Source organism: Mustela nigripes, chromosome 6 (assembly GCF_022355385.1).
Source record: "Mustela nigripes isolate SB6536 chromosome 6, MUSNIG.SB6536, whole genome shotgun sequence".
Classification (NCBI taxonomy): Eukaryota; Metazoa; Chordata; class Mammalia; order Carnivora; family Mustelidae; genus Mustela; species Mustela nigripes.
The window spans coordinates 2,687,540-2,707,401 of NC_081562.1; the positions used below are offsets into that span (position 1 = coordinate 2,687,540).

A 19,862-nucleotide genomic window follows, 5' to 3' on the forward strand; every position below is an offset into this window, starting at 1 on the left:
AGCCCAGGGCTCTCCGTGAGCCCCGGGATGGGGATGGGGGTGCGCCCTTCCCCTGGCTCCGGGCCACGCCGCAGCACAGCTCTGGGTTTGGCCAACGAAGAACAGCACAGTTTCAGGAACCACTTTCTGTTGGAAGCGTTAAGAGCCTGTGAGGACTCCCCAGAATCCTTTTCCTTCGTCCCAGGACCTGGGCAAGGATGCCCCCGAGGGCGGAGGCTCCCTCAGCCTGAGTCCCAAAGCGAGAGCCACGCAGAACAGAGTCCCAGCCAAGCCGTAATGGGCGCACTGGCCGCTGAAGCTGCTGAGACTGGCCCACTGTCGGCCAGGTCCTTGCCGAGCCCCGTGACCCGCCCTGGGATTCCCGGCCTCCACCCCACATGGGGGTCCACACTCAGCCACTCAGAGTTTGGTCAATGTGCGTGTTCGATGCACGTCCAGCGCCAGGCTCTGGGCTCCCACACTGTCCTGACAGCTCAGCTCGAACCAGTCCCAAAGCAGCAGATGACACGACCGCGTGGCTCAGAGTCTGGAAGGATCGGACGGTGGCCACCAGAGGAGGAGCTGCTGCTGACCAGAAACGAAACGTGGAAGGAAGGGAGACACCGCCCATCCTGGGGGTGGGTGCAGAGGGGCACCCGTAGTGACTGGGCACTGCCAGGGTACAGGGACTTGGGAAAATCAGCACAGCCTCCAACCTGCAAAACCGCCCCAATCCTTAGCCTGTACTGTCTGGTGCAGGCAGACCTGCTCGCCCAGCACAGCTGTGCACACACATGCACACACACCCGTGCATGCACACTTGCATACACAGCACACCCGTGCTCACGGGTTCTCCAGGTTCCACAGAGAACATTCCAGGCTCCACAGGAGCGACCGCACCCTCTAGACCTCCAGAACGCCAGCAGCCCCACAGGTGCACCGTGGCTCCTGGTGCGTGGGAGCACGAGAGGCACATGGCAGAAGGCGGAGGGTCTCCCGGTCACAGCCAGGACAGTCAGATGCCTCCGATGACTGCGGGTGCAGAGAACCCACTGGCGCTGCTGTGGACTGTTGTGAACTGCGGCTCCACACAGCCCCTCCCAGAATGAGTCTGGCCACCACCAGACTCAAGAGGCTGTTCTGGCAAGCTAGAGGACCGTGAGCCACACCAAACACTGGGGGCGATCTATTTCTCCCTGAGATCGAAGAAGAAATGACATCTGCTAGCAGATTAAGAAATCAAATAAATGTACGAGCAAAATTTAAAAAGCCTGAGATTGCTTTCTGAATAAATGACAAGCTCCCTAACTAAAGCCTGAGATCCACCCCCTCTGCGCACCGCCGCCGTCCCCGGTCAGCTGGTGCCCAGACTCAATTCAGTCTCCACACTTGCACCTGGATGGCCCCAAGGAAACACCCCATGTCCCTCGGTCGGGAGGGGCCGCTGGAGGCTGACTAGCCACAGCAGGAAGTCATCTGCTCTGGAGGCTGCTTCCTCCACTCCAGGGCCAAAATAACTGTTTGCCAGGAGGAAGAAGTCCCCAACCCTGGGGAACACACACCACCAAAAAAAACATGTGACCCAAGACTTCGGCTCAAACAGGACAAGCGGCTGTGAGAAATGAGGATCTGCTGAGGTCTTCGTGGCTCATCCAGGAAATCCCAAAACCTTTCTGATTTGCCGGGAGCCAGTGCCCAGTTCCACCAGACCGCAGACCTGCAATCAGCCTTTTCCCGTTCTGGGACGGATTTTGGTCTTCCCAGAGTGGTTCCATCTGGCTCTAGTCCTCCTCAGATACCCACATACCCCTTCCCCTTTTCCACAGACTTTTTGCACCTGACCCTCCCCACGGGCTGGGGGTGGGTGCTCATTTGCCTACTTGCGGGGGATGTGGGTTCATAGTCATTACTGTCCCTACTTACGCTACAAGAGTGTGCTCTCTGCCACCTTCTTGATGCGCACGGTCTCTCAGAGGGAATGCAAACAATGCACATTTGGGTGACCTTGTGCAATGCCAAGGTCAGTCCAGACCGGCATGCTTGCTGGATTCCTGGAGTTATATTCTCGCCGCACGTGGAGGACACTTTCTCATATTTTTGTTGAGAAGTCAGTTCTCAAATAGCTGTTCTTAGAAAATAATCTTTGCCTCCAGCTGCTTTAAGACTGTGTCTGTCGTATAATCAAACTTCACGAGGATGTGCTCACATACAGTGTTCCCATTAGTAATTCTCCTCTGGACCGAGTGGTTGCTTGAATCTGTGAGTTGGCGCATTTTGGGACTTTTGGAAAATGTCTCCATCATGATCTCTCCAAAGTCTCACTCATTCTCTCCCTTCTCCTCCTGTGACTCCACACACCACACAGCCCTCGGGCTTCCTGACCACACCCTCTAGATCTCATACCTTCTGTGTTTTCTACATTCTTACTCTCCAGGTTTTATTAAGGCTCTTTCTTTCCAATCATCTTCCAGATCACGCATGTTCTCTGTAGCTGTGTCTAAACACAACGTTCTTAATATGGTTATCATATTTTTCAATTCCAAAGATCCTATTTGGTCATTTGTTCAAATCCCTTCTGTAAAACTCCACAGTTTCCTCTTCCCCTGCAGACATAGTCAAGGTTATCTGTTTTTATTCCTTCATACACAGAGATAAGGATAATGGTTTCAGGGTGTATGTCTAAGAATTACAAAAGCACAGCATTTGGGGGGCCAGTTTCTGATATCTGTTGCTTCTGTTTGGTCCACTTAAAGAGTTTTGAATGGGTGATAAGCTTTGACTATACGCAGATCATTTTATTTTGAAAAGTACACGTGTTTGTAGAAACAATTTCAGTTCCGGTGACTTCCTCCAGTAAAGAATCTGCTTGGCTTCTCCCAAGCACTGTGAGCGCCCCCGGAGAGAAGGACCGTAGCTGAGTTTCACAGGTCCTCCAGACTCTGCTCGGTCCCAAGAAGGTCATGGGCCTTTCTCACATTCTCTGTCCGGGGTAGCTAGACTGTCCGCTGTGGGAGACTGTGAGAACAGCAGCTTGCGTTGGGATTCTTCTTTCTGGATGAGCAGATGCCCTCAGAGCTGCAGCCTTTAGTGCTGGGCTCACCTCTCTGAGCATCAGCGTTCTCCTCATGTTGTTTTGTCTTCTTGCTGGTAGTTCAGCACTTTTAAGAAATGTGTTTCCTGGGGCACCTGGGGGGCTCAGGTCATGATCCCGCGGTCCTGGGATCGAGCCCTGCATCAGGCTCCCTGCTCCTTGAGAAGCCTGCTTCTCCCTCTCCCGCTCCCCTTGCTTCTGTTCCCTCTCTCACTGTGTGTCTTTCTTTCTGTCAAATAAATAAATAAAATCTTTTTTAAAAAAGAAAGAAAGAAACGTGTTACCTTTTTCTTTCTTTCTCGTTTTCTTTCCTTTCTGTTCTCCCCCTGGTCGCTACGACCTTCACAATGAATCCTCTTGAGCTAGTTTTGGTGTGTTCAGGCGGCAGCTTGGGCGGAAGCATCAGACCCAGCAGCACTTGAAGCGAGGCTCGTCGCCTCTCACCTTGTCCTGTGTTCCGAGTTCCATGGCTCGAGTCTTCCCCTCTCATTCTGAGGGAAGTCTTTCCGCTTGTGCCCCACACAGCACAGGGGACTCCCCTGGGTTCTCATTAGCCACCTGAGCTGTCCCGGGACACATCATTACCCCCGCCCAGCACACAGCCTCTTAGGCCACTGCCGGCTTCCAGTCCGCTGGGCTCCGCCACAGACAGGCTCGTCTCTCCTCACGCAAGGCACCTTCCTGCCTCCAGCACACACTTTTACAAAGGGCTTAAGGCTAGCAGAGAAGGGGTGCAACCTACTCAAAGTAGAACTTAAAAGGTGCTTTGAGAAATCCTTTAGTCAACCCTCTCCACTACAAAATAAGACAACGATGCTGGCTCTCTTAGGGTCTCCCCTCACCTCCTCACTGCGCTTCCCTCTGTGTCTGCCCCCAAACCCCAAGATCTCGGTTCTCCTCCCCCTCGCCACTCTGTTCTTCACAACACAGCTGCAGGACTCCAGGCTTCCTGAACTTTACAGAGCAATTCGGCTCTTTTCCACACTAGTCCTCGCTGAGCCACGCCCATAAAAACCTCACCTTTCTGTTTTCCTTTAACTTTTACCCATATATTTAAATTATTAAAAAAAAGTTCACCCATTTTTTCCACCCCAGCCCCCACCTCTTGCAACCACCAATCCCTTCCTTGCATCCGTGAGCTTGCTTTTTGGTGTTTCCATCTTTTTCTTTCTTTTTTTAGGATTGCACATATACGAGAGATCGCACAGGATCTGTCTCTCTGTCTGACTTATTTTCCTTAGCATAATGCTCTCGAGGTCCGTCCACAATGTTGCAAACAGCAGGATCTCCCTTCTTATGGCTGAGTAACACTCCTGTGTGTGTGCGTGTGTACGTGTGTGTGTATGTGTGTGCGCTACAATTTCTTCACATGTTCCTCTGTCAGCGGACACTCGGGTTGTTTCTGTATCTTGCCGAGTGTAAACGATGTCGCACTCAACATGACGTGGACGGATTTCTTCAAGTTGGCAGTTTTCATTTGGTTCCACTAAATACATGGACGTGAAACTGCTGAGTCACAGGGTGATTCCATCTGTAACTTTCTGAAAAACCTCCATCCTGTGAGTGGCCGCAGCAGCCTGCGTGCCCGCCCACGGCACACAGGGGCTCCCTTCTCCGGAACAGCCGTTCTGATAACAGTGAGACGTGTGTCTGCTGGCCACCTGCAGGTCTGCTCTGGAAACCAGTCTACTCAGATCTTCTGTCCATTTTCTAATCAGATTTTTTTTTTTTGCTCTTGAGTTATAAGAGTTCTTTATATGTTTTGGATGTTAGCCCCTTATCAGATATATGTGACTCGTGATTATCTTCTCAGATCTAGTAGGCTGCCTTTTCATTTTGTTCACGGTTTTCTTTGCTGCGCAGAATCTTTTTAGTATGATGTATACAGTTCCAACTGTTTATTGTTTTTTCACTTTTGACAACAGACGCAAAAAATCATAGCCAGGACCTATGTCAATGAGCCTGTGTTTCCTGGTATGAGTTTGAAGGTTTTAGGTCTTATACTCACGTCTTTAACCCACTTTGAGCTAATTCTGTGTATGGTATAAAAGATCAGTCCAGTTTCATTCTTTTATATAAACTTTCCCAATACCATTTATTCAAAAGACTGTTCTTTCCTCATTGTATATTCCTGATTCCTTCGTCGTTAAGTTATTTGACAATACGTGTGTGGGGTTATTTCTGGGCTCTCCATTCTATTTCATTGATCTACGTGTCTGATTTTATGCCAATACCATCCTGTTTTAACTACTATAGCTTTGGTAACACAGTTTGAAATCGAGGCCTGTGATGCCCCCAGCTGTACTCTTCTTCCTCATACGGCATGCTCTGTCTGCAGAGCCTTCTGTGCTTCCGTCCATCTTTTAGAATTCTTTATTCAATTTCTCTAAAAAAACACCACTAGAATTTTGATAGGGATTGCAATGAATCTGTAGATTGCTGTGGAGAGTCTGGGCCTTTTAACAACCTTAATTCTTCCAATCTATCAACACCAAATATCTTTCCCTTTTCTTTTCTTTTTTTTGGAGAGGGGGGTTTCTTTAACTTCTCTCATTAATGTCTTACAGTTCTCAATACACAGGTCTTTGACCTCCTTAGTTAAATTTATTCCCAAGTATTTTATTCTTTCTTGTTTTTTTAACTTCCTCTTTCTGATGGTTTGAGTGTAAGGAAACACAACCGACTTTTGTGCACTGATTTTGTATCCTGCAACTTGACTAAACCCATTTATTAATTCTAACAGGTTTTCTGATGGAGTCCGAGGTTTTCTATACATAATGTCCTCTTACCTGCACACAGTGACAATTTTACCTCTTCCTCTCCAATGGGGATGTCCTTTCTTTTGCTTGCCTAATTCCTCTGCCTAGGACTTTCAATACTGTGTCAAAAAAACAGTGGTGAGAGTAGACATCCTTGTCTTGTCCCCAACATTAAAGGAAAAGCTTTCAGCTTTTCAAAGTTGAGTGTAATGTTAGCTGTGGGCTTATCACAGATGGCCTTCATTGTGCTAAGATATGTTCCTTCTATGCCTATATTCTGTTAGGAGTTTTTATCATAAATGGATGTTGAATTTTATCAAATGTTTTTTCTACATCTACTGAGATGATCCTACAATTTTTATCCTTCATTTTGTTAATGTGGTAGACCACACTGACTGCTATGCGTCTATAATCCAAACCATATTTGGATTATGGATTCCATAGTCCAAATATGCCTGGAATAAGCCGAATTTGGTCACAGAGTGTGATCTTTTTACTATATTGCTGAATTCAATTTGCTAATATTTCATTGAGCACTTTTATACTAATGTTCATCAAGGATACTGGCCTATAATTTTCTTTTTTGTGTGTGGCATCGTGGTCCGGTTTTAGCATCAGGATAATGCTGGCCTCGGATACTGTGTTCAGAAGAGTTCCTCCTTCTGTTCTTTGGGAGGGTTTGAGAAGGACTGGTATCAACCCTTCCCTGAATGCTTGGCAGAACTCACCAGCGAAGCTGCCTGGTCCTAGACTTGTGTTTCTTGGGAAACTTGGACTTTGAATTGCTGCCTCCTTCACATCAGGCTCCCTGCTAGCCCGGGGCCTGGTGTTCAGGTCCGCACCTTCACTATGATTCAGTCTTGGCCGCTGGATAATCGGAATTTCCCACTTCTTCGCAGCCGTCGGCTCTGCTGGCATATACTTGTTCACAGCATCTTTGACGACCCTTTCTGTTTCCGTGGCAACAGCTGTAATTACATCTCCCTTTTCATTTTTGGTCTTATTTGAGTCCCTCTCTCTCTCTCTTTCCTGGTGAGTCTTGCTAAATGTCTGTCAACTTTGTTTCCTTCTCAAAGAACAGGCTCTTTGTCTCACTGACCTTGTCTACTACCTGCCCCGGTCGTTTATTCCTGCTCTAACCCGGGCTCCTTCCTTCTCGTAGCTTCGGCCTTCGTCCGCTCGTTCTCTAGCTCCCTGACAGGAAAGCTGGGTTGTTTACTTGACACTCTGCTCATCGCTTGAGGGAGGCATTTATCACGGGAACCTCCCTCTTACAACTGCTTCTGCTGCGCCCACTAAATTTTGGTATGTCACTTTTCCATTTTCATTTGCCTCAAGGTATTTCTGGATGTCTGTTTTGATTTCTTCTTTGACCCTCTGGTTGTTCAGCAGCATGTTGTCTAATCTCCCCATGTTTGTGAATTTTCCAGTTTTATTCATGCAATTGACGTCACTGTTCTTAATCAACAAGCCCTCACCGAAGGGCCGAGAAGGTGTGAATCAATGCCGTCCTTCCAAAGTGCAGACAGAAAGCAGTGGGTTTTGGTTTTTTTTAAGCAATTTTTCTTCCTAACATATCCTGCCCTTAATAAAATCTTTACAGTCCATGCAGAAGTTGCTAGTGCACAATTTCTCTCTCTAGCGGGTGAGGGATGAAAGCGGGGAGGGCGGACTTGCCGCGGCGGAGGTCTGCAGGAGCTCTCCCAAGGGGCCGCTGGGGGGCCTGGGTGCCCCGCAGCCACAGAGCCCAAACCCTGTCCACTAGGTGCACTTCCTGCTTGGAAAGCTTGGGCATCTAAGGTTTCATCAGAAGAACAGACACAAAACGGCTACAGCGTTTCCATATTTTACGTATCTACTACATAAAGGAACCTTCTCTGTTGTAAAGAACGGATACTTTAAGGCAAAAACTGAAGGCCGGAGGTACCCTCCTCAGAAATTGCACTGGAAATGTGATTTACAGAAAAGCACAGCTTGGGCTGGGATTGCTCCAGTCCCTGCTGCTGCTCTTTTAAACCGTCCGGCGAAGGCTCAGTGTGCTTCTTGCCGAACCACAGCACCGGAGAAAATCCATTCCAGCGTCTCCCCAAACCACGGCACTGGTACAGATGAGCGCTAACCACGACTTCCAAACCTCCACGGAAACAGAAAGTACGCCTTCTAAGGGACAGGAGGGGAAGAGAAGAACCTGCTCCGGAAGTGTAATTCACACCTACTGCAAACCGTAGTTCGGAGAACGGAGAATGGGGCCAGTTGTGAACCCGCTAAACGGGGAGAAGCCAGCCGCCTCCCCGAGGTCTCGCTGCGAGGCGGAGAATAAGCTCCCCACAAGCAGAAGCATGTCTCGAGCAGACAGGCTGGAAAGCAGCCAACAGACTGAAGGAAATCAAGTATTATTGGGAGAACCGTGAAAACCTCCGAACAGAAATGAGGTAACAACCATTAGATCCCTGGTCGAAAATCAGATTCAATCAAGCCACAAAATGGCGTTTATAATTTGTACGACTGCATTTTACAATGTCATTCACAAGTTCCCCAAACCAAGTGGCTTTCTGGGGAGATGATGACCGGAGTGAGGCAGCGAGGGACGCGGCGGCCCGGCCGGAAGACACACCCCTGCGGCGATGCTGGAAGCGAAGGACGATTTCTCTGCGCGTTCGGCAAAATCACCTGCCGGGCTCGCATGAGGCCCTCCATGCTAGAGCCCCCTCTTCTCTGCACCTCACCACCACCCGGTCGGTGCCGCAGATCTATGCCTGGTTCTGCTTGGCATCGCTGCGTTAACGCTCTGTTCGTTAATGTAACGAACTATCGGGAGACGGTGCTGGGAATGGGCAGGCGCTATCTCCCTACTTCCATTTAATTAAACTCTGCTATTGCAATATGACGATCAGCACATCATAGGGGAAATTATTTTAAGAATGAAGGTAAAAGGTATTTCAAAGCCCCCACTTAAATATGAAAGCGTAATCTAAAACGGCCGAACACACACTATAATTTTCCTATAATATTAAAGATTTTATTTCCAGACTTGGTAATTAATTGGATTCCATGGAGAAATTATGCCAGCATCCTTGATAGCAAAATGATGCACAAAGGCAGGGAACAGTGTGCCAAAGGACAGCCGTAAACAACCATGCTGTCGCCCAGATTATGACCATCATCGGGCTTAATAAGGAGTGAGAGCTGCCCGCTCCTGGAGCGCATTCATTACTCCCTGCAAAGCGCCTGCACTGAATTCTGATTATGTTGCCTTAATAAAAACGAAGGGGAGAGGCTCCTGCTCCAGTGGCCCCCCCAGAGGAAAGCAAGGCCCTGGCCTGCGGGAGCCCCAGGACCCCCAGGCTGAGTGAGGACAGCATCTCACTAAGGAGAAGCCAAGTCCTGAGCCTCCCACCGCCTCCTCCCGGGCCCACAGGGAGCGGCCTTACCATCAATCCGGCTCACGAGCTCTTCCAACATTTTCACCTTCATCTGAATCCCAGGCTGGGCAAACGTGTAGTTGTCCTACGGGAAAAATAACAGCAAATATCATATGCACAGAAAATAAACACCCAAACCGCACCTTCCAGAGGGGAGAAGAGGGCGGAACAAAGGGGAACGGTCTCACAGCGGGACGAACCCACCAAGCCACCCGTGCACGCGGCACGAGGCCCCGTCACAAGGGCCCGCCCGCGGCACAGACCCATCTGGGGTCAGGACCAGGCCTCCCCGACATCAGGGGGCGAAAACACCCGACTCGGGGACCATCTACCGGAGCATCTTTTTGCGTAAATGCAGACATTTACGTTCACGTGGAACAAAGAGGCACGGGCATGGACAGCTCCTTGAGAAGTGTGTGCTGGAAGCCGTGGGTGGCCGCCACCTGGGCCGCGGGCACTCGCCGGGGCTGAACTCTCCAGTGCTGGAAGAGCGGACGCAAAACAGCGCCCAGGCCGGGTGCTGAAGGTGTCAGCGTCCCACCCCCAGTCCCAAGGCCAAGGACGCGGCCACTGCACAAGGAAGTAGGACCATGTGACCACTCTCCGTCAGCCCAGATGAAGGAGTAGATAAACCGAGACAGGAAAACAAGGGTAGGTGTCCAGCCGAATGAGTCCTCGGTCCAACAGACCTGGAAAGGAGCCCCGCTCTCCTACTCGGGAACTGAACAGCCTTGGCAAGCCACACCTCTCCGGGCTCCCACTGGCCGTCTACGCCAAGAGAACAAGGCTGTCTTCTAGGTCTGCTCTGAGGTGTCAAGGAAACCAGGTAGGAGCGGTGCTGGAGGGCCCGAGTTACCAGAGGGGCCAGGGAACGAGGGCGGGGCCTCAGCCAGCCTCCCGTCACCTTCAGAAGGGCTGCTGGGCTCCGAAGGCACAGGCCTCCACGCAGGGACACACAGGCAAGACAGAGACAGCCCCAAAGAGGTCCACAGCCGACGCCGGAACCTGCCAAAGGGCACAAAGGGGCCAATCCACCAACCAAAGGGACTTATCTGGACTAGCGGAGGGCCCACCACAGTCCTGGGGTCCCAACGGGTCCACAGGAACGTGAGAAGGACCCGACCTGCCGCAGTGACACTAAAGATGGAGGAAGGGGTCAGGAGGCAAAGGACACAGGCTGGGAAAAGCTCAGGCTGTGAGATCTCCCTGGAGCCTCTGGCGCACGCCTTGAGTCCGCCCCACAAGACACACGTCCTCCCGAGCTGTGAGGGAATACATAACCTGAGTGGTTTTCGGCCACTGAGCCTGTAGCGATTTGTTTCAGCAGCTGCAGGAAATGAACACCGCAGGCCTGGGGGCTATTCGTCCCTGGGGCCCCCAGGACCCACAAGATAAAAGGACAAGATGAGAATCTGGAGCCCCGTGGCCGATCCTGGACTCCGGAGAACAGACAGGCCTCGGCCCCAGTGCTCACGCGGCCCGTGCTGGGCCAGTGCGGGGATGAAAGGGCTCGTCCTCAGGGAGCGACACCAGGCGAGCTGCACGAGCTGTGCCAAGGACAGTGAGACCCCCGGCCTCTGTAAGGTGTAGGTGACACAGGCAAGGCGCAGGGCAAGACAGCTCGCCAGGCAGTCACCGTGGGCTGTGGACCGTGGGGAGCACTCCTGCTGCTGCCCCACACCACAGGCACTGGGGCAGGGGGGCATCCCTTCAGCAGGGATAGCTCCTGGGCAGCCCCCCCACATCTCAGCCTGCATTCGGGGCCCAGAAGGGAGGCAGAGGGCAAGTCCAGAAGGGACATGCACTGTCTCCGATAGTCGGCCGTGCAGACAGCCCCGTGAGCGAGGAGCCGTGCCCGCAGAACTGAGTCCAGACCACAGGGGATACCGAGCAACCAGTGGCACCGACAGTGGCTGTCAGGCGGCCCCGGGGATGCAGCAAGAGCACCCAGTGTGGCCCACTCGGGAATCCGCGACGGGGGTTTCCAGGTGGAACACTCAGCGTGGAGCAGCTCGGGAGGCCGGACGCAGGTGCGGGGGTCCTTGCCCCCAGCCCCTGCACAGTCACTGCCGCGCTCACCGCGCCCACGTTCACGAGCCACACGCAGGCGCAGCCGGCAGCTTGAGCTGGGGCACGAGCGGCAGCCTCTGGGGCACAGAACCGAAATCTCCTACGGGGCATCAGGGAATGTCCGCTGGCGCAGGAAATGGGCAGAGTGGGCCCCGCCCTCTCGCTGGGGGGTCTCCCCCACGTAAATCTGGGGTGACGGGCTCTGGGCTCCAAACCGTGGCAGCTCTGCCAGCACAAAACCAAGAGAAGCAGCGTCCACCAACCTCACCCGGAGCGATGCCAAGGCACAAAGGACGGTGCCCCAGGGGTGGCACCATGGGGGCCTGGTGTGACCGTCTCCTAGACCTGATGACAGGCCTGCAGGTCCTGCTAAATCCAGCCCTGGAGAAGGCAGTCAGGGACTTGCGTTTAATGGGTGGGACTTCGGGGCCTAACGGAGCCATGGGTGTCCCTTAAGGACACACTGTAAGCTTTAACGTAGCTGAACTTCAACAGGGTAAGAAATTGGGGTTTTGGACTCGAGCTTGCAAGGGTTAGCCTCTGAGACTTAAACTTTCTCCCTGGAAATTGGAAAACAGAAGGAGATTTATATTCAAATGCAGGGCATACTGCCTTGGTGAAAGTTTATACACCACCCCTTGGCCTCGCAGCAGAAAATTCTGACGAGCCAGCCCAGACGACATTCATGGATCCGGCTCGGGGAGGGAAACACGCTGGAGGCGGGAGCTGCAGCCTTGGGCAGGGGCCTTGCAGATTATTTCCCTGACGCTCGGTTCGGACAAATTCCGGAGCCATAGGGGAGCATTCTAATACCCTCCCCCGGTGGTCTCAGGAGAGCAATGGGGCGACGGCTTCCCTGGGAGCTGGTCCATCCCAAAGGGCCCCTCCTCTCCGTCTCCAAGGGGAATCGTCTGGCACCACCCCTGGACCTCTCTTTATCCCCAGGACACTCGCCGCAGGAAAGCAACTTATCCGCTGCTAGAGCCGGCAGGACGGACAGGCTGCGGCTCAGCCCTCCTCCCAGCGGTTGGAGCCGGCTACACTCTGGGCAGGCTGCCCCCTCGAAGGCTCTGCAGCCCCCAAGGATGTGCTGGCGCTGATGGGGTGCGTGAGCCCGGTAATCCTAGGATTCGGTCAGCCGGTACGTCTGGCGCTCACACTGAGATAGGATTTCAAGATTCTCATTTAGAAGAAATAAAAGTTACTCTTCGGTCTCCATCTGCCACTGTTTTGTTTTATTTCTCAATTTGTTCAAAACCCAGGTATGGAAGATAGGTTTTCTTAGAAATCCAAACAAAGAGAAAAGAATAACACCTGAGAGCCTCCAAATTAATAAAAAAAATTTAAAAACCTCTGTGTTTTGAGAGGAGAAGAAGAGATTAAAGATGGGCTGTGGTCTTGGCATTCTGGACTTGGGTCCCAGGCAGAGAAGACCAGCGTTCAGGGGGGCTCCAACCCAGACGGCAAGACCGGGCTCAGAGTGCAGAGCCCAGCAGGGAAGGGCACAGAGGTGAACAGAGGAACCCCAGGAGGTGGGTGGCCCTGCTCAGTGGCCAGGAAGCCTCTGGAACGCACAGCAAGGACTGAGAAGATATAAGAGGGAAAGAACATTCTGTGGCCCCAGCAACAGCCCCTCTAGGAGACGCGTGGGACTCGGGCCCTCCTTGGGGACCGGGCGGGGCGGGGGGGCCTGCGGAGCAGCGAGATCCCAGCAGCACAGCAGCACAGCGCCTCCCACGGGCTCTGCCTGCTCAAGGCCACTGCCCCAGCCCCCGATCCAAACACGCACCTGCACACGCAGCTGGCGCAGCCGACACCTGCTGCGGGAAGCCGTGACTGGGCCCAGGTCGCTACCCGTTCACAGAAGTATGAACAGTCACAACATCACCCACAAGTAAACACTCTTAGCCTTCCTAACTGAGATCTGATTTTCTGTCTTTAAAAAAGAACGCGCGCTACGAAACTTACGACCAGAGGAAGAAAGGTCTGAGGAACACGGCGACCTGGGGAAGCTTCCGCGGAAGGCCAAGTCCGCGTCCGCCGACAAAGCGCGCACGGCCCGCCCACGCCCAGTGCCACCCCCCCCCCCCCCCCCCCCCCCCCCCCCCCGCCCCCCCCCCCCCCCCCCAGCTTCGGCGAAGGCGAACAGCACCGTCTGCGCTCCTCGGGAGAAAGGGGGATAACATTCTCTGAAGGAGCACCGCAGGGACGAGCTGAAGACTAACTTCACAGGGGGCTGAGCTGGAGCGCGCCACACCGTCCCCCACCCCCGCTACAGCGTGGCAGCCCCACAAGCACCTGTGAGGAGGGCCTCGGTGAGCCCCCGACCATGGATCTGCCTTCTGGCATCCCTCCCCAGAACACGGCTTCTCTCCGAGCCGAAACCACCGGTGCCCTTCTCCCCACCCTCTGGACCTGCTTCTGGAACAGCCCCGCACGTCCTTTTTGCAAACAATGGCCTGAAAGGCCTCCGTGTCCCTCATCTCGTGCAGGTGCCCCCAGGCCCTGGACACAGCCCTGGACAAAGTGCCCCACAGGGCCCCCGGCTGCGCAGAGGTCAGAGAGCACACACCCATGGCGGCTGCACTCCGTGTCAAACATCGGGACATCACCCCGGCTACTGCCCGTCATGTCGCCGTCCAGTCCACGGCAGAACAGGGTCACACCGTGAGCTCCTTCATCTCCCCAAGAACCACTTCTGCACCCGCCGTGGGCCACACGACATGCTGCGTCCTGGCAGAGCTGGCACACAGAAGAGCAGGCTGGGACAGCCGTCCTCAGGAGGGACAGCCCTCCCTCGGCCAGTGCCGGACACCCGCGGGCTCGGGAGCATCGCCGTCATTCCCGAACAAATAAGAAGCTTCACTGGGCCTCGGCCGACAGTGTAGCTTATGCTGAACTGCTTTCCTGCTGGGAGTCTGGAGCTCTGGAAAGTGCCAGGCAGAGGGCGTCGAGGTGACAGGTCTCCACAGAACCCAGAGCGAGCTCCCTCGCAGGTGGGCCTTTCAGGGCGGCCGCCACGACTCGCCGCTGGGGATGTGACGCGTCCCACATGCCTCCACCGGGACGGGACACGGGGGACCTTACTCCTGCCTTCCTCCGGGCCTCCCCACCCGGCTGGTTCTGCTCTGCCTGCGTGCACCGCAACGAATCGTGGCCGTGAGTACAACCGTATACGGACACCCGAGAGGCGCCAAACCCTGGGCTGCTCTTTGGGTGCCCTGACATAGTCGGAGAAAAGGGGCCCCATCAGGGCCCTCCTGTGCACAGAGACATCCGTTAAGCAAATGATCCTCATGCAGGACAGCGAGTGCATGAGAAGGGCCCCCTGCCACGTGCGGGGCCCCGCCTGCCCTCATGGCGCAGAACAGGGAGCCCCATCGGGAGCCCAGGCCGCGAATGCGAAGGCTGAGCAGGGCTGCGGAAAGACGGGGCAGGGCGCGGAAGAGGCCGGGCAGCGGCCCAGAGCGGGGCACCTCCTTGGAGGGGCACGAGGGCCGGGACAGCTGCAGGGACCGCCAGGAGGCCGGGTAAGGCGAGGGGGTCCGTTCTGAGGCTGGGGGACATCGGGGAGGGCACAGCCATGGCATGAAGGAACCGCCACGGAGATGGGGACCCGCCACGCTTACAAGATCTGCACTCGGAGAAGACATCTCTGGCCGCAGGGCACAGAGTAACCAAGGGGCAAAGCGGCGGCAGGGGAGTCGGCGGCCCCACCGACCCCCTGATCTAGGCCAAAAGACGAGGACAGCCTCCCACCAAAGACACAGGTGGCCCAAATTATGCAAACTGCTTTCGACGACCTATATTACTGGTTGGGTTTTTGAACTTGAACATAGGGCTCTTCATTTATTCCTATTAGCTTGCTCCCTTGATTGGTTCTCGGGCGGCATTCCGGGCAGCTGAACTCATTCTGAATCTTGATTATGTCATCTATCACATTAGCTGTCCCTCCAAGCTTAGAGGCACTGGTTACACGAACACCCTCAACGTCTTCATTCTAGTCTCAGGGAAGAGGGGGAAGGACAAGCACAAGGACAGAGCTCCACGGCGTGTCTCCGAGACCACACTCGGGCGGAGGAGTGTCGTCACATCGGATCAAGCCAACCCCTCACTTCCTTAGCGCGAGCTTCATTTCTCTGATCTCCTGTCCTCTCACCAGTAAGTGCGACCGGGACGGCCGCTCCATAAGGCACTGGGGCATGCTAAGTCAGCGCTGAACCTACAGAACCTGGAAGCTCCCTCCCATGCCTACCTGCCACGGTGACACGGGTCACGGGACAGCAGTGAAGATGGAGGCTCCCACGCAGTCCTGAGGCAGCACCCAGGGCTCCCACTGTCCGCCACTCCGACAACGGGGGCAATGCTAAAGGCCGGTTTTCAGCCACTCCAGGGGTTGCCAAGGGTCTGAGGGAAGACAGGAGGGCTGGGGGGAGCACAGGGGATGCCTAAGGCCCTGGAACCTCCCTGTGCGACTCTAACAGTGGACATCCATTAGTCCAAACCCAGAGAAGGTGCAACACCAAGAGGGATCGCTCATATCGACCCCGGACTCCGGCCAGGAGTAACAGATCAACGCTGGCGCATCAGCTGCACCAAACACGTCGCACTAACGCACAATCTTGGCAAGACGAGGAGCGGTGTCCATCAGGACACGGTGATGGAGCCCAGGGAAACTGCATTTTCTGCTGAGTGTTTCTATACACCTAAAACTGCTCTAAAAAATGAAGTCCATTAATTTTTAAAATTACTCAGTTCATCCAAAAGAACGTATGGGGAATAAAGAGGAAATAAGAAAAGATAAAATGAAGAGAAAATAAATACCAAGGTGGCAGCCTAAGCCCCGGGCACACAAATAACTACCCTGGGAACCTATCAATGTGTATGAACTAAACATGCTTAAAGAAAGCAAAATCCAAGTATATACTCTCTACAAGAAACACACTTTTAATAGGAAGGCACCCACCAATCAGAAGCAAAGGGACAGAAAAAGATGCACCAAGACGAAGGCAACAGAAGACAAAAATGGCCGTGTTATACCCAATGAAGTGGACTCCAGAACAGGGAACATGACCAGGAATAGTGAGAAGTAGTTCGTAGCACTCAATAAAAATAATGAACATATAAATTCATCAAGAAAACCTAAGAGCTAATTCTATGTGTGTGTATCTAATAAGTGAGATACAGATCATGTGAAGCAAAACCTGACGAAACTAAAAGAGACAAATCAACCGTCGTAACTGAAAATTTCAGAAGTCCTCCCTCAGTAGCGGATAGAAAATGGAGACAGGACATCAGTAAAAGCAGAGAAGTCTGCACTGACACTATCAACCAACCGAACCTGACTGGTATTTATGAAAACCTCTCCCCACAAAGCAAAACACACATTCTTTCCAAGGACACATGAGATAGTCACCAAAACAGACCGCGTGACCGATCTCAGAATATCAGCAAATGTAATCACTAACGCTGGGAAGAAAAGACATCGCAAGAGCTCCTCCAGGGAATTAGAGTATTACAAGCAATATGCCCGGAAATTAGACAACTTGTTTAAAATGACCAAATTCCTTAAAGGACACAAATTATTAAAACTGACAACAGCAGGGGGACACCTGGGTGGCTCAGTTGTTAAGCGTCTGCCTTCAGCTCAGGTCATGATCCCAGGGTCCTGGGATCGAGCCCCGCATCTGGCTCCCTGCTGCGCGGGGAGTCTGCTCCTCCCTCTCCCACTCCCCCTGCTTGTGCTCCCTCTCGCACTGTGACTCTCTCTGTTAAATAAATAAATAAAATCTTTGGGGAGCCTGGGTGGCTCAGTTGTTAAACCTCTGCCTTTGGCTCAGGTCATGATCTCAGGGTCCTGGGATCGAGCCCCACATCAGGTTCTCTGCTCAGCAGGGAGCCTGCTTCCCCCTCTCTCTCTCTGTCTGCCTCTCTGCCGACTTGTGAACTCTGTCTGTCAAATAAATAAAATCTTTAAAAATAAATAAATAAAATCTTTTAAAAAGATATTTTTTTAAAAAACTGACAAGAGGGGCACCTGAGTGGCTGAGTTGGTTAAGTATATGCCTTTGGCTCAAGTCATGATCCTGGGGTCTGGGACTGAGCCCCACATCAGGCTCCCGAGGACTCATCGAGGAGTCTGCTTCCCCCTCTCCCTCTGCCCCGCGCCCCGGTCATGTCCTCTCTCCCTCTGCTTCTGCCTCCTGCCCTGCCTACTTGTGCTCTCACTCACTCTCTCTTTCTCTCAAATAAATATTTTTTTTTAAACGCTTTAAAAAAAATGACAAGAGAAGAAGGAGAAAATCTGGACGCTACCTAGAGCAGAAACTGAATTTATACTTAAAACTTTCCCACAAAGAAAGCTCCAGCACAAGATGGCTTCAGGGTTGGAACTCTACCAAATATTTAAGGAGGAAATAATACTAACCTTACACCAACTCTTTCAGGAAAGACAGGCCACCATTTCTCTCATGTAAAAAAAGAAAAAAACATTAGAAGAAAAGAAAGTAGAACAGAATATTCCTCATGCACAGAGAGGTGAAAATCTTTACCAAACAAAATCTAGAAATACAGAAAAAGGCTAGTATCTCAGGACAAACTGGAGTTTCCCAGAAATGCAGGTCAGCCTAACAAAGTTCATTAAGGTCCTTCGCTACGTTAGCAGAGTAAGTACGAAAAACCACATGATCACTTCAACAGAAGGAAAAGCCTTTGACAAAATATCATTTCATAATATTTTCAAAAGACTCAGAAAAGCAAACCATCATCTGACGTCCTGGTCTTCCTCTTCCAGGTCATAAGAAGTCAACCCTCAACCTCTTACTCCATCACATCCCGGTACTCCACAAACAGAAAGACCTAGTGGGGTAAACCAGGAGCTTATTGAACACACGGACTCCCTGGCTGTGGCAGTGGCACTGTCGGCAGCCACCGGAAAAAGGGCGCCTATAAACAGCCAACAGCCGCCATCGGACCTAAGGCTGAGCGCCTGGATCAGCCCCGCCCTCCCCAGCAGTGCCTGGAAGGAGGTTCCAGGCTCCCATCCCGAGGACCCTGACAGTGCAGCCAGTGAAGAAAAGGAAACAAAAGCTGGGCAACGGCACGGAGAGGAGGAAGGCTCTGTTTGTAGATGACACGATCGTGTACGCAGAAACTCCTAAGGCACCCACCGGAGAGCTCGCAGGACGAGCCCGTGAATTCAGTGAGATCGCCAGAAACAGGAGGCACATTACGTTTTCCGGAGGCGGCCACGACAGCCCCTGCTATCCTGCACGCTCCTTTACTGTGGGGCCACGCCACTCCTGTGCCAAGGGGCCGAGTCCCATTTCCCTCTCCTTGAATCTGGGAGGACTTACTACGGCTTCAACCAAGGTACAGGGAAGTGACACTGTGACTTTACAGGCCCAGTCATGGAACACGCACCCGACACGCTGCTGGCCGCAAATCTTCCTGGCAGCCCGCGCTCTCATGTAAGAAGTCTGACTATCCGACGGCCACAAGGGAGAGGCCACGAGATGGCAGTCACTCTGCAGTCCCGGTCTCGGCCCACCCCCTCCGCCCTGCCTGAGCCCCGGCACCAGGAGCTCCCACATGTATCGCTGAGACCCCAGAGGATTCCAGCCCCTAAGCACCAGCCTGGACCCACCTTCAAGTCTCCCCACCTGAGGCCCCACACGTGGTACACGGAGAAGCAACACACGCCACGTCCTGATTGAAATTCTCATTGCAAGGATCTGTGAGCATAGTAAGATCGTTCTTTACGTCGGGAAATTTTAAGCAATTTGTTACACAACAATGCTAGATAGAGAAGGACATCCGTTTACAAAATCAATTATATTTATGCATAGCAGCAATAAAATTTGAAAAACAAAATTTACAAAGCTATACCATTTAAAGTTGCATCCATAAGCCCAGACAACTCAGAAATAAATTTAACAACATATGAACAAAACCAACACACTGAGAATGACAAAAAGTTTGTGAGGATAAATTTTTAAATGTCTAAGTTTTAAAAACTTGGTATTTTTGATGCTATTGATTCTGGGAAAACTGACATATAGGTTCAACATAATCCCATTCAAACCCCAGCTCCTACTATTTTTTCTAAGGCTTTTCTGGTAGGAAATGACTAACAATAAACTTCATATAGAAACATAAAGGACCAGGATGCCCGGGTGGCTCAGTCGGTGAAGCCTCTGCCTTTGGCTCAGGGTATGATCCTGGGGTCCTAGGATGGAGTCCCACGTCAACACTCCCTGCTCAGCGGGGAGCCTGCTTCTCCCTCTCTCCCAACTCGTGTGCTCACTCTCTCCCTCTCATATAAATAAATAAAATCTTTTTTAAAAAAAAATGCAAAGGACCAAAAATATTCCTGTCAATTTATTTTGGAAAAGAACAAAGTTGGAGAACTCTCTCTACGAGACTCTGAGAAAAACTACAGTAATTAAGACAGTACGTACTGGCCTAGAGATGCATTAATAGATCAATGGAACAGAACACAGTGTCCAGAAATAGACACACATTTATATAATCATTTGATTT

The 19,862-nt window shown here is 52.3% G+C and overlaps 1 protein-coding gene across 1 annotated transcript in view; it reads right to left on the reverse strand.

Annotated features, from left to right (window-relative positions):
• The window catches only part of LOC132020224 (TBC1 domain family member 22A-like), a 221,423-nt gene that overhangs the window by 29,473 nt on the left and 172,088 nt on the right, over positions 1 to 19,862 (reverse strand). The window contains exon 10 of the mRNA XM_059404436.1: positions 9,261 to 9,336. Within this exon, the coding sequence (XP_059260419.1) occupies positions 9,261 to 9,336 (76 nt within the window). The remainder of the gene's footprint in view (positions 1 to 9,260; positions 9,337 to 19,862) is intronic.